Consider the following 15,640-nt stretch of genomic DNA (forward strand, 5'->3'; position numbering starts at 1 on the left):
TGGCTAAATCCCTGCATCTCACTTGCCTGTGCAGGACAAGTAATCGCAGTGGGGACCCACTCCGTCACAGGTCAGCTGTTCTGCCTCAAGAGCACCATGCTTCAGCCCTGCTTTACAGAAGTCTGGTAATATTCACATGGCTCACAAGATACAATGTAATGTTTAAAATGCAAACCCTGAGAGATTCCTGTATAATTACGAATCACTATTTTGTGCTGGAGAAGGCAAAGGTTTCAGCATTTGAATGTCGGTTCACTATGTTTTTCTGAAAGAGGACAACATTTGACAAATATTTGTCTTGATGTTGATTCTCCATAATACAATAACAAGACAATAACCAAACAGCACAGTGTTACAACAGGTACTCTGCATGCAGAAATATCTCCCCCAAAGAGCTTAAAGTCCAAACAAAGACAGCGACTGAGAAACAAAATAATCCTTCTCCTTTCATTTTAAGGGACAGGGTATAGAAGCTCTGATGTGTTAAGCAATTCACAAAGCTCAAGAAAAAAAATTACTTTTCCCACTACAAAGGAGTCTGATATCTCAAAATCCTTCCCATGCTGCAGCAAAGTGAAACCAAGATACTTTGAGAAAGGAGAAGGACATCAATGTTATCCCTGCCCAGAACAGCTAAAACCTCCCTCATTCAGGTGCTACCTCCAAAACACGTTCAAATCTTTGGTCATAATCAAACAGAAGAGAATTTCACCTGGGACCTTCTCAGCAAATGCCCAATCACAGGATTATTTTAGTGTAAGGCATGTGTTAGAGCACACACACACACTCATTCAAAGCAGAACCCATACTCTTGCCGTGATCGGTGCACTGTTACTCTAGTTTCAACACACCCAGCCGTCCTGGTGAAAGAATAATTTGGCAGCTTTGCAACTCTCTGTTCCAGTAACCTACCAAAAGGTAAGGTAGAAATCCTACCACTGAGCTGGAGTCTCAGCCTGGATCTTCTAAATCCAGTACAATGCTTTAAAAATTAAGACTGTGCTTCCTCTTTCTTTTCTTTGTTATGTCCTGCTTTATATAGGGTTTGAAAGCACTTGGAAGGATTTGAAAAGATGAGTTACCTGGACACGACTTCCTTTCCTCTACTGCTTTTTGAACATGCATAAAGTATAACAGCAGCTTTGCAAAGCCACGTATTTAAATATGTATCCTGGAAGATGATAATCAGATGATGTTTTCAAAGAGTATCTTATCAAAAGGAACAAAACAATTCTAAACAATAGCTTTAAACAAAGCAAAGCCATCAACAGAGAAAACCAAATAAATAAAAATAATCAATGACCCTTCATGAATAAGAGCTAATTCTTCAGAGGGAAACACCTGAACCAGCTTTAAAACATTCTTATGACTAATTGTTTTTCCACACGCTACCTCTTCAGCCAAAGTATCATAAGCAACTGCTGTTCAACTGCCACTTTTTGTAACAACATATGGATTAGCTGAGCCAGGTATATTGGAAAAACTGGAAAATAGAAATTAGTATTTTGCTGTCAGCTCTGAGTGTGAGTCAGGAATGGTGCACAACAATTATGAGACCTGTCTAGGGGCTTGGTACCTTCAGATCTGTCATGTTTATATATAGCATACTGCAGATGAAAGAGGGAATCTGAAATTCACATTTGAGACAAAAATTGTTTATGAGAGCAAAGGTTTTCAAATCAGGTCTCAATAGCTCCACAGAAGAAACACATATAAGCGTTGCAGACTTCAAAGCACCCTGGAAGTTTCCATCTTTCATCTGGTTTGTATACCAGCAGTTGCAATGACTGACAAGCCAGACCAGGAGATTTTCAAGAAACGTTCAGATAAAATGCACAAAAATCCTTCAGGAAATGCTTATAGAACTCACCTTGTACCAGTGCTGCCTTCAGGCAACAAGGACAGGGTGGTGACGTGGGGTTGTAAGCAGCAGATCATCCTGAGGGAACAACCCATGGCATCTCAACACCCTTTAGCCCAACAGAAGAGTGGATTTACCAGTGAGTGACAGAGCACGAGTTACAAGATAGAAGCAGAATGGCAGTTTATGCAAAACTCAAAACAGATTTCTAAAACACGATGATCAAGGCAAGCCAGCATCTAATTGCCTGAACTAAGAATTAGCCTCTCAGACTGGGGGTCAGCTCTGGCCCAAAGGAAACATCCTAAGGCTGATATTCACTGGGGCCAATTCTTCCCATTTTCCCTTGTTGGCAAATGCTTAATGGAAAAAAATCCCTTCTACTTCAATAAATTTCCATTTATACAATTTATCTGTGTCACAGCCTGCCATCAGTGGTTCAGCATAAATTAGTTTACGATTAAGAGCAACCTTAAGTATTAATTCCCAGGAAAACTTCAATTAGCTCCCATTACCGTCATGCTTAAGCCTCCAAGAGCAGGGTAAAAGCCTGTGACAAAGCTGACAGCGTGGCAGCAGGACAGATGGAAATGCCCCTGATGACACAAGCAGCCCTTTGCTCACCCCTATGGCTGCTGGGCCAGAGCAGCCTCCGCGGTGGGCAGCAGCCCTGCACCAGGGCAGTGAGGTGGCGGGGAGGGCACAGACCCCGGTGGGCAGCAGCTTTCTCAAGACCATTTCTGACTGCCATGTTGTTTACCTGACATTTGCCACGATTGGAACGTAAAGGTCTAATTTAACTTTCTTCTCCCTGTTCTTAAAAGGTACACATGTTTTATAATGGAAAATAATAAAATCCAATCAAAATAATTGGAGAGGTGATGGAGGGGGTGTGTGCGTGCATGCATAGTGTTAAAAGCAGTTGCCCAATCTTCCTCCACACTGCAAATACAAACAGGAGCGGGGCTGTGGTACAGACTTGTACTAGCTCCTTCTCCTTGTTTCCAGATGTTTTAAAAATTTGACTTTTCAGGCCATACTGACTTCATTTAACAAAACTGAGCAACTTGGAATTAAAAAACGGGTTTGCCTTTTCACCTAAGTTTAAAATAAAAAGAGTGTATTTGATTCTCTGATTATTCTATCCAATTACTTGTCTCATTTCCAGAGGAACACACACTGCGGTTTCCTCTGACTGTGGTGCTGTTGAGGCCCTAAACCCAGGTCTCTTTCGTATATAGACACATTTCGTCACCACACAAATGCCATAGCTTCCCATTGGTTTTGATGAATACTAGCATGGGGGGCAACTATTTAAATAACAAGCAGAACAGAAGTTTTCTATGTAACTATGTGGTGTAAAAATATTTCAAAAGGCAAATACATCATGAATGTATTCATTTTAAAAAATATCCCCCAAAACAGACTTCGCAAGAAAGATCTTTCAGACACTATCTTTTTCTAGGCGATGACTATATAGATGCATACTCATTTGTATTATAATTTCTAAGATTGAAAAATAATAATGCAAAGAATATTTCAATCTTTGAGAAGCAATTATTCAAGGCCTTTGAAAAACAACCTGGTAAATTCTCAAAATTATAATGAGTAGAAACAGCCTAAGCTTTAAGAAGTTTATCTTTGTCTCACCCACACATTCCTTCTCATGTTTAAATCCCTAGAAAGGCAGACGTACAAAACGGATTGCCAAGGTTTCCGCAGAGCCCACAGTTGAATTCATCTCCCTGCAGCAGACATCCTTGGATCCTTGGGAAACTGTAGCAGCTATCACAGAGCAGACACTGCTGGAAGCCTGGACATTCACGATACCTGCACACCTTCGTGGACACATGGGAGAGCTGTGCTCTGACTAAAATAAAGGGCATTTGCAAGAGTATTGCAAAGACTGCACCCTGCAGAATAGCAGGGGAAAAGTATCTAATTGCTCCCCGGGGTTTTCAAAGCCTCAGTGTTAAAATCTGGCCCTATTTAAACTCAAAAGTATTGTCTATATGCAGGAAGATGTAACCTGAAGCCACCGGAGTTCTGCTTCTAGTGCTTTCAGGTACAGTTTTCTGTGTCACCTTTGCAGGCCAAATTCAGCACTTAGAGCAGTCTATCACATTTACACACCAACAGAGATTTTGATTAACTCCCTGGAAGTCCACACTGTCTCCATGACCAGTAAAGGGCTTGTCTTTTCAGCCTTGCCATTTAGGCACAAGCACGGGTCCCTGCCAGTTACCCAGCCGTCCTTGCCTTGTTCCGCGTTCTGCCCTAACGCTGCCGCTGCACTGTTCGCTGCTCCCAAGCTGCAAAGATGTTTCACAGCTTCAGACTGAAATGCTTTGATCATAGTGGCTTTTGCCCCAGAAGGACACAATTATCCACACCAACAGTTCCCCAGCTGTGGTTTCTAAAGTCACAGTGAGAGCTCTGTAGCACCAGGCTGCTTTAAAGTTTAAACTGTAAACTTGAGAGAAATAGAGGATTAAGGAATTTGCCTGCAGTCCAACACACTTGGGAGCGAAGCAGCTTAAAAATGAGCTCAAAAAATGCGCTCATGTTTCTTTTATGTCAGTCTCTCCACCCCTCTGCTTGACCACCACCGCTGCAAAGTGAAGTTACGGTCCACTACAAACCCTGCCTTCCCCCAGGTGACGGGACACCACTCACCCGTCAACACCATGAACAGAGCAACCAGGTACCCAAAGCTGACTGTAGCAGCCATGGTACAAACAGCTACTCACTGGTCCTGTCCCCACCACACAGCTGTGCCAGATACTCTCCCATCATGCTGGGAACACGTCCAGGGCAAGCTGGATCAAGTTACCCAACACCTTCACCTCCTCATTTAAATGCCTTTGTTCAGGCTGCTGGAAACGTTATGCCTCAGCTACAGGGTTAAAAATAAACTTTTTCATCATCAACTCCTAGTTCATTAGAGAAAAGACACTCTAGAAAAGCCAGTACAGTGTCTATGCCACCTTCCTGCCAGCCCTTTGCTGCTGTTATCACCAGCTAGGTGGAAGTCCACCTGACCACCATCCTTCCTGCAGGCAGCCTGCTGCCTGTGCTTGGCTATAAAGTTAAGAACTAAAGCCATTTGACCAGTTGTTCCCAGTGTTTGCAGTTTTCATTTCCTCTCAGCTCTTTCTTGGCCACAAAAAGTGATCTGCCTTTAGCAGACAGATGTTTAATGAGAAGTTCAAAGTTCTCAGCAGAGAGCCAGCAGGCTCATTGTATCATCAGGGTTGTGCGGCAATTTATATTGTCACTCAACTTTCCAAAATAAGTCTTTATTCTTTAAAAAGAGGAACAAAATTTCTGGCAAGCCTGAATGAAAAGCTTCCTTCCAAGAGGGCTAGGAGAACCACAGAAAAGTCAGCTTACATTTCCCATACATGTTATTAGCAGCCTCTCATGGAAATAGTTTGGTGAACTGAAGCAGGTTTTGTTCCAGTGCTCTCATTTCTTGGGTACTGTAACATTTCTGGGAATTCTGACTTTGGGTGAATAATGTTTTGCTTGAAATTGCACCCTGTGATCACAAGACCATCTTTAAATTCTTGTTGAGTTTGGGAAGGCTGCAGCAAGCCCAGGCCACTGGAAACACAGTCCAGTGAATCCATCCTCTTAAAAGCAGAAAGGAAAGGAAGGACACATTTGCAAAATCTTCTCGTCTTCATTACTTTGCAACAAGAGGTATGTAAGCCAAAAACTTTTAAACTTTTTGCCTTGACAGAACTTGGGAGCTTTTCTCCCTGACAGATCTCAAAGCTTAGGGAGGAGATTTCCAGTAGTAGCTAGGCTGGTTCTGTCTCAAATAGGAAAAGAGCTGCTTTGCTTTCTTTTAGGAATTGCAAGACTGAATTTAAAAGAAGCTGCAGTGCACAATTAGCCAAGCACTCAGCTATCAGGATGTGCCAAAAATGAGGCTTTGCACTTGACCTCCACTCCACATTCCTCACCTCTGGGAACCAGCATTATGAAGCTTTTTACATAATCACAGAATTTCCCTAATACAACTGTATGCTTTTCCCCATGTGCCATCAAGTTGTGTCTACATTAGATAGGAAAGTAAAGGTCATGTCAAGGACATCCCTAGATTCATCAATAATAGAGCGAGAGGGAAAAAATATCTGAATTTTGGAGGGCAGAGACGATTAATTATCACAATCTCATTTTTCTTAAAAAAAACCTCAAACAAACCACATTGAAAACAAACAAGTAAACCCTTAAATTATAGCCAGTAACTGGAAGAAAAACACTTATTTATCTAACTTCTCGTGGCACTAAAAACTGAGTCATAATTACTTAGTGGATATTTTCTATCTGTCTCAAGGACTATTACAGAAGTAATGCATATGCAGGTTGCTCTCCATCTGCACAAAATGTTAACAAAATGTAATCTGACAAGCAGATTTTTCCTAATGCTACTAGCTTACAGTAAAAAAATAAACCAACAAAAACCAAAAAACCTCAGTTTTCAGTGAGTTCATAAGCAGGGACCAGAGTGGGAATGATGAGCAGGGATGAGGAGGCATTTCAGTGGTGTTGCTGCTTAATCTTGAACCCGCTGTCAAGTGGCAAAGGCAGCATGATTCAAACTGAGGAAGAAGGGGGTAAGCACACATACACAGAAGCAGAAGGGAGGAGAAAAGCAGCCTAATCAAAACTAACAGCAGGATTTCTGCTCATACTTCAAACCAAGAGCAGATAAAGCCCTTTATTTTGGGCTCTTGAAAGCAAACCCCCAGAGTCCATGTGGAGAAGTGCTCTGCAAAGAACTAGCAATCCTTTGAATTCAGTTATTTGCAGAAGAAATACCCTCCATCCACCTCCCTGAACATTTTCCCCCATTCTCAGTCATTTATTCATTATTATTACTATTACACACTTACTGACCTTTTCTTTTATATGACAAACCCAAGCATTCACTTTTGGAGCCTAAAGGTTTGTTACCCATACTCATTTTAGACAACTTCCCATCCTCTCCGCTCCATTTCAAGCTGTTTGTTGCTTGAATCACATCTCTTCAGAAGTCCAGGTATTCAGCACTTTTTCTTCTTTTTGTTAAAAGGTATGTGTACCTCCTGGCTTCATGTTGTTCACCCTCATCTGATGAGACCACCCCACATCACTCCCACTGTTTCCTGAAGGCACATTTTACTAATTCAGGGTCAGCATCACAGAAGCCCTTGGGGAACCCAGATAATACGGACAGGCATCCAATGAGATGTAGAGGAACTTGCAAAAAGTCTAGACAACCCTTTGAAAGTCAGCAGGAAACTGAAATTGACTTGTTTGGGCACTCTGGTGCATTGCAACATTTGCAGCGCATGCCTTTTGGTACCCAAATATCACCAGGGCCTGACCCACAGCAACCAATATCATGTAGGAAACATAATAGGGGTGTAAAACCTCAGAGCAGGCTCAGTGCTATGCCAAGATTCCCCAAACTCGTAGCAGAGTATTGCACTGTTGCAGGAAGACACAAACAGAAGGGAAAACGTACAGGCCAGATTTTCAAAAGCTCGCTGGCATACTTCAACGTGGACAGCCTTGTGCAGGCAGCTCCTGCCAACGTAGCTAGCGTTTGCCAACTGCAGTCTTAAGTGTCTCAAAAAGAAGTACAGCATACTTGTCAGAAGAGTTCCCAAATCTCTCAAGCAGGACTATGAGGGATGCCCTGTAACTCCACTCAGTTCCAACCCAGCATCAAAACTTCAGCTTCTAAGTGCTAAAAAACTCTCAGTGCTTTAACCAGAACATATAGATCATACAGATGGCAGGAAATTTCAAACTTCAATATGCTGCTGAAATCTCAAAAAGAAAGTATCAAGTATGTCTTCTGCAAGATGTATTACTTTCTGCTGGCATTTTTGCAGAAGATAGGATTAGTTTCATGCTGTCTTGCAGCATGATCAAGGGCAATGTAAGGATAATAATTAAGTGAATTCTATTGCTAGCTGTCACAAGTGATAAATACAATGCATAATTAAACAAGCAGCACCAAGACCGCCTGAAGGAAACAATTATTTAGTGTTTCCAGTAGGACAGACTCATTTCTCTCACATTTTTTCATTACATCCTCAGATTTCACAAACCTGCTGAAAATCAACAGCTTTACATTAGCTCCTGTGGCTGCAGCTGCCCAGGAACTGCCCACTGGGAACAGACCCAGTGTGCATCGTCAGACGAGTGCCCACCTTGTGAGTACAGAAGGATCTGCATCTCCAGAAGAACACAGGTGAAAACTTGGACAAGGTTCTCCAGGCCCAGCAGCTCGAAGACCTCCCGCAGTGGGTAGTCAGAGAGTGGCAGCTCGTTGGGCCCAGGTCTCTGGCAAATGATAGGCTCGTAGACCCCATAAAACTTCAAGGACCTCCCCGGGGGGGGCAGGGGCACCTCATAGAGGATATTGTGGATGTAGCTCTCCAGGGGCAGAGGCGGTGGCTGCTGGGAGGTCACCGCCTTATACAGCTGGATCAGGAACTTCTTGCAGGCTTGCATGAAGGGCAGAGGGGTGATGAGGCATATGCATTTGGAGACGTACAGTGTGTCTCTGCTGATGTCGTAGGAGTTGTACCGCTGGAGCTTGGCGAGGGACGTGGCATCGCCCTCGTCGATGCTGCTGGCCAGCGAGTCCATGCTGCACGAGGAGGAGGCGCAGACGCTGCTGTATTGCTCTGCGTTGTGCATCTGGTAGAGCGTTTGCATGGCCGTGCAGATCTGCTTGCTCGTGACCTCCTCATAGAATGTGAGCACAAACCCGTACGTACGAGAGCCATCTTCTCTGGTGATGATGAACGAATGGAGCTGTGGATCTCTGTTATCTGCCTGTGTCCTGAAAGACAGCCCTTTGGGCATACATAGCTAAAAAAAAAGAGAAAAGAAATAGATATAGTTATCTAAGCTACAATTTTATTTTGCTACTTTTGCTGTACAGACACATTCTTTTTTTCCACATCATAACAAGCCATTTATCTTTAAACATAATTCCCCTGAAAAGTAGCCCAAAAGCATACAGCTTAAGACTGACACTGCTTAAAAGAAGAGGTAGACATGACTGAAGAAATGAAAACAGCCTCCAAAATGAGCTATCTATTAAATCATTACAACTCCTTTTCATTACTTTGTGAAATTATCTTCACTACTGAATAGTATGCGTCTCATCTACTTAAGCATCATATAAAAACATCCAGTTTTATTGTCATTCACATGTATTGTGCCCACCGTACTCTAAAATCAGAGAGCTAAGGAAGCATCTTATACCACTGATCAAATTACACAGACTTCTTGAAATTCTTTGATCTTCCCTTATTTTCTTAAAAGAAAAAACCCAACTGACTGACAGCTATTACATGTACTTTCTTCCTTAAGTGCTACAAAATAGTTTAGATTGGAAGAAGAGGGCAGGGGGGTCCACGAAGGGAAACAGACAGAAGCTATGAAAGCCTAGGTTTTGATTTACCACTCAGCAAAATCCTTTGCAGTGATTCTACTACACTGTGTGTTTCTCTGAAACATAACCCTAGCGATAACTTGAGGCATTTTTCCAGGCATTCCTCAGGAATTCTATCATCCATCTAATACAAAATCACAAACATCCAGCAAAACTTGTTTGAATGTACATCAGCATAAAACTCCTCATGTTCTAGCTAAATCAGTATGTTTGTAAATTAAGAACTACAGCTTCCTTTGTACCTTCCATCTGAAGAAATAAAAGGAAAGAAGAGAGGGAGAGCCTTCAAAGTGCTCCTCCTGTTCCAAAACACTATATCAGAAGCTCACTTTCCCAAGGGATATGAACCTACACATGACTGAGTGCATCTCCTAATGTCTTACCTTGACCAGGAGTAAATTCTTCTGATGGTGGAAGAGGACAAGAGAAATAATTATATATTTTCAGGCAAACCCTACCCTGGACTTCACCAGTGCACTTTGCAGAAATCGTTCGCCAGCCTGATAAAGCTGCTACCAGCCCAGCTGGGATTTGGGCAAGTGGTCCAGGCTCACTTCACAACATGCTAGCATGCCCCTAAGTTATCTAGGACAACTCTTCAAGGTGTTGCTCTAAAAGGTAATGTATTGGGAAATAAGAAGCCTGGAGTTGGTAGAAGTATTTAATTCAGTTGATGGGCTTTGCTGATGTAAACCATGAAATTGCAGCTTGAACCATTTTTGAACAACAGCCACGTTTTCATTCAAAAGATTTATAGTGTTTATTGAGGCATCAACAGCAGTGCCACGGTTAAGGCTTCTCTAATAAAGTGTATAGTAAAAAAATCCTTGTTTCATGCTTTATTTAAATTTACTCTGCAAAATAAATATGTCAACCTCATTTTTTGGCTGGCTTGCTTAATAAAAACTTATTTCAAGAGTGTGGGCTTTCAATGGTTGCTATAGTCTTATCAAATCCAGTCAGGCCAAAATTATAGGTTTTAATCTCAACACTATCAAAGATTATATTTTCTTCACTTTACAGAAAAATACCCAGATAAGCAAATTATATGTACTGGTACAATCAAGAACGGATAAGCATCAGGGAAATTCAGACCAGCTGAGAGTTTCAGAAGGCTGTTTTGCATACATTTCCTCCCAAGTCTTAATTACTACTCCCTCACCCTTTATATACTGAGTATAAACACACAAAGGGACACGCATCTGTTAAGTTTCAGCCACAGTCCCACATATGCAGAGTATTGACATTTTAAAACCCTGGCTACAACACCCTGGCACAGAGACTGCCACTGTTGTTAGAACTACAAAAGGACACAGGAAAAGGCAGAGAAAGAAGGAAGATGGGAAAGCACCCCGGCAGGGAAAAGCGACCAAGAGTCACTTAAGAAACTAAGATCAAAAGGAAGGGTCTGTGTTCATTTTCCAGCAATACAGAAAGCTTCAGATTTGCAGTTAATGCATGAAAACTTTCATCTTAGTGCCTTAGACATCAATCACTTCCCATCTCGTCTGTGTTTGTCATACACCCCACAGGAGAGTGTTGGGGAAGAGCAGCCTGGGACACGTTACAGGGTCTGAAAGCTTTGCCTGCTGGTGAAGCTGGCTGGCTAACGGCAAGGCAGCAGTCAGGTCACCTTTATTGTATCTTTATATAAAAGCATACTACCCAACAGTACTGCTCAAATGACAAGATTCTGGTTTCCAGAGCACTTTTCATTTTTAAACATATCCATCAGCAGAAAAATGTGGAATTAAGCCATACTTGCAATAAGGCTTATAATCAACATGGTTTGTGAAAATAAAGGGAAGCTGCACAAAGACAGACAAAGATGTCAGCTAATCCATACCCCATCTCTAGAACTGATAGGTAGGAGGTATTTTTATCTTTTCCTAAACATGGAGGCAGGACACACACAGAGACACACACTCTGTAGTCTCTCCCTCCCTCCCTCCCTCCTCCCCTCAGCCATCACCAGTTGCAGGTACTTCTGAACCAAAGGTTCCCTCTGGACCACTGCCCATTAGCACTGGTTCATCTCCTCTCCATTAGATCCTCTATTTCACTTTTGAAGCCCCCGGATATTTTTCATGTTCACAACATGCCATGGCAGCAAGCACCATACCCAAAATGCACCATGGGTGAGGGGGTGGCAAGAAAGATGCTTTTGTTTGTATTAAAGCCTGCTCCTTCAAATTACACTGGGGAACCTTTAATTCTTTCATTTGAGTACAAGATGTGAAATGAACAATGCTTCCTTGGACTTCAAAAATACAGGCTAAGATTTATACGCTTCGATGAACCAGAGGGCTAAAATAGGAGGTTTATTTCCTAAAACTTGCACTTTCCTCTCTACTGAGAAATTAATTTTGGTACAACATATTACTTGCAGAATGACCACAGAAGATAGTATGTGACATTAGGCAGGGATAATCACAAAAAGCAGTGTGGGGGGAAGAAATACTTCCCTATTAAAGAGAACTCTGTATTTTGATATGTATTTTGAAAAGGAGGGAAAACACAACTTGTAGGCAGCGTGATTGCCTGGGACTTCAGGGGGTTATTTTTAAAGTGACAGGATGGTTTCAGAAGGCAATTGAAATTCCTTAGGCATCCAGCAAAGCCAGAGTTCTCACAAGTTAACGTTCAAGGATTTATGCATTTTCTTCTCTGAGGAAAATTGCTTCTGGAAGCTCACATAAAGCAAACACATAGGCAGAACTAATACAGCAAGGCAAGATCAGAAAGGCCAATAATTGCCTCAAGGGATTCTGCGGAGGTGGATATTACTTTAAATGATGTTTCAGATCAAAACAATAAAGAAGTTTTCCAAAAGATGATTTAAAAGACCATTAAATACTGCTGCTGTTAGTAAATGCTTTTTTTTTTCCCTCCAAGACACACTGCAAATGAAAGATGTGTTCTTCAGCTATATGGTTTCAGCTGAATGCAGCTCAGTTCAATTATTTTATTTTAATAGGTCTCCTGCAGTTTTTAGTATTCTATTTTTGTCCTGTATGATCACATTTCATGAATACTAGACATTTTCAGCTGTAATGTAAGAGACATATAATGCAGCAATTCCAGCTATAACCTCTTGCTGCCCTATTCCTGCTGCGCACCCCTCATTGCTTCTCCTCTGAGCACCCCCACTTCAAAGGCAGAGCTAAAAGGCATGAGTAGCCTTAGTAGCAGAGTTATTACCGTCTTAAGTGTGCTGATGAAGCATTGTTCTGAGTCCTCTGTGCCTTCTGTATAAGCAAAGTGATGCGGAGACCTGCCCCAAACACTGCACCGTCTCCATCAGTGCACGTTTGGAAGCAGAGGACAGAAATCCCCGGCTGTCAGCAGGCAGGAGGAGTGGGCAGGCTCATCTCTGCCCTTCTATGCATGTGAATGCCACAGTATCAGCTCTCTGTGTCACCACTACTTCCAGCTCCTGTGTTTTCATTTTAAATATTTGGCACAATGCTAAACAATAAAATTCAATGGAACTCAAGTTCCATTTTGAGATGAACTACAGATTTCTACATCTTCATGATTGCAGGGAACTTCCAAATGCACTTTTGCATTGCAAAAGCCATTTTATTGTGAGTTTTATGTGTTCCCTGTCACTCCATGTCCTGGATGAAGACCAGGAGATTCTCTTGACTTCATACCTGCACCATACAACAAGGTTGGTTCTGTTTTGAAGTAGCTAGTATGTAGTCCTAACCCTCCTCAAATGCAAAACACATCTAAACCAGACTGGGGGGTAATGGGTTCCCTAATTTTCCAATTTTGAGTTAGACCCAATACACATTTTTGAAAACAGCTGGAAGCAGTAATACTGTATAATGTTACCGTTTCAACATCTGGTTACTTCTAAGTTACACAACAAATAGCATTTTCTGTACTGGGAAGCACAAATACCAGTAATCTGTTGTCTTTGTCATGACATGTTTTAACAAGTGCTTTGGTGACTTTGGAAACATCCCTGGAACATCGACTCATTAGGAAAATTTCCAGTTGATCATCGGTCTTTCAATTATCACTGCCCCTGCTCCAGAAATTTTCTCCTCCCTCCCCTGTTCACATGGGACAGCCACATAGACACTCACATCAAATTTAGCTGAGAGCAAAGAGATGTACAGAAGATGCACTGGTGCAGAGATGCCATTAAAAGTGACTACCAAACAGAAGCTGTGGTTTAGGCAAGTTCCAGCTTCTGCATAAAGATTCCTCTCTCCCTTGCTATATGCAGCATCAAGAGGTTTTATATTCAAAAATTCCATATGGCTATTAGTATCTTGAAAATTCCTTGGTTTGCCTCCTTCCTACCTGTTGATATGTATCCTTGGTGACCACACGCTTCTCACCCACTCACTGAGATGGGGCTTAGACTTGTTTCATCACGCATTAGACTTAATTAGAAATAATGAGGGAAATGCAGCATTTTACTTTTGTTGTGCCTGAGAGTATTCTGTATTTGCACAATACTTCTTCCTCTGCAGCTTTTCAACCAGCATGCCTAGTGGGTCTCAGTCCATGCTTTTAGTCCCAGCAGAAGCACCTTGTTCATCACATCACAAGGGCTGGTTGTAAACAACCCAGGAACTACTTCAGAGGTGAAGTCAGGAAACAGCTTGAGAAGAGAGCTTCTCTACGTACCATGTTGACAGCATCCTGGTCAAAGGGGTTCCACTCGATGTTCTGAGGATAATGGGCCAAAACTTTGGACTTGAAGGTTCTTCTTAAGGGACTCTGGTCAAAATTCTCTCCTGCAACAAATGAAGAAATAATGAGCTGTCACAGCAGTGAGGCTTCAGAGGTAGCTGGCCTGAGCAGCTAACTTTCACTTTTTTGTGCGTGTGTGTATGTGTGTGAAATCTCAAGGGCATTTTCACTCCCAACAGACATACTACCTTTTAAAAAAGAAAAAAGATGCCCATTCAGTCTGACGTTACCCTCCTTCCCACAAACTCTTACTACAGTTGCAACACAGCTTCCAGCTTAGCATTTACAGCATGGAAATTTATTGTTAAGAGAAAAATTACTGCTGCAGTATTACATAAAAAGACCCTGCAATCAATTGAATTCCTTACCTTCCCCTATAGCTTGAACATCTAGAGATGGCTTCACTTAGATGCTGAAAAAACACTTGCCCTCAAGTTTGTTAGAAGCTGTCTTACGGTCAATAAAAAGTATGAGCACCTTCCAGCTATCATAAATTATTCAAGGACTCATTATAGATCTTTTTTATTATCACAAGTGCCGTGTGAAGATAAAACATCTATTTTTCCTACATCAAATTTCAAGGACAGACTTTTTCCACACAAAGAATCCAGCAAGTGCAAAGAGGAAGATTGAAATTAGACTTCAAGCAGAAATGCATCCAGTTATCAGCATACAAATAGTGTATTTCACAGCGATATTGTTAATGGAGTTTCCACCACTGGATGCTCTACAGTATGCAACACTAATCAAAAGAAGAAGTTCTTAAAATCTATTAATTATATTACCATTTACTACGCTTTTCTCAGGTATCAGGTTACTAATTTCAGGTTTCTTGCTTTAAAGACTACAGGTGGGTCTTTCTGGTTCTGTTCCTTTCTCACCTGAGAGATGAATGTGATGAAAGCCTTAAGTTCACAATGTGAAATGCTTTTCACCAAACCTTGCTTTGCACCGAAAAGCTCACTTTGGGACTTCTTAGCGTTACCTAGATATTTTTAAAAATATGCTACTGAAACAGAATTGAATTTCTTTTTTTAAATGAAAAAATTATTTCTCTTTATACTTAAAGACAGAATGAACATTTCATTAATGTTTTTAATGAGAGGTTATTTTGGATGAAAAAATACTCGAACGCTTGGCAAGCTCTAGACAACTCACCATTCCTGCAGAGAAGTTAAACTACAGCTCACTAACCCCACTAACCCCTCTCTGAAGGCAACACGGACTGGGGGAGTATAATTTGTGCTTGCTGAGTTCTGTATGACAACTCGGCCTTCGTGCAGCTACCGGCCTCCGAGTGGTGTTGCAAAATTCACAGTTCGGCCGTTACCCGAAGGTTTCTGAGGCCACAGCCATTTGGTACATGCCCTTTGCTCCTTGTGAAGTATGGTCTACACAATCATCTGGCTCAGAGTGAATTATCCCAAGGAAATTTCTGTACAACCTGATAGCTGAAAGCAGAGCTTCTCAGTCTTTGCCTGGCAGAACTCAGGATGTGCAAATAACTGCGGGGAACACAAGATAACGGGGAAAAATCATGCAGTGGCAGTTCACGAGGTAAAAATTACCCAGGTGAACTTTTAAGATGGTTGAAAACC

General features: G+C 41.8%; 1 protein-coding gene across 5 annotated transcripts in view; it reads right to left on the minus strand.

The window, feature by feature from the left end:
- Positions 1–15,640, minus strand: part of DENND5B (DENN domain containing 5B) — a 116,252-nt gene that overhangs the window by 46,341 nt on the left and 54,271 nt on the right. For all 5 annotated transcript variants that reach the window (XM_080392233.1, XM_080392229.1, XM_080392230.1 and 2 more), the window contains 2 exons: positions 13,977–14,086; positions 8,074–8,740 (listed from right to left, as the gene is read on the minus strand). In XM_080392233.1, coding sequence (XP_080248359.1) covers positions 8,074–8,740; positions 13,977–14,086 — 777 coding nt within the window. The remainder of the gene's footprint in view (positions 1–8,073; positions 8,741–13,976; positions 14,087–15,640) is intronic.

This window comes from Falco punctatus (assembly GCF_963210335.1).
Source record: "Falco punctatus genome assembly, chromosome: 6".
NCBI lineage: Eukaryota > Metazoa > Chordata > Aves > Falconiformes > Falconidae > Falco > Falco punctatus.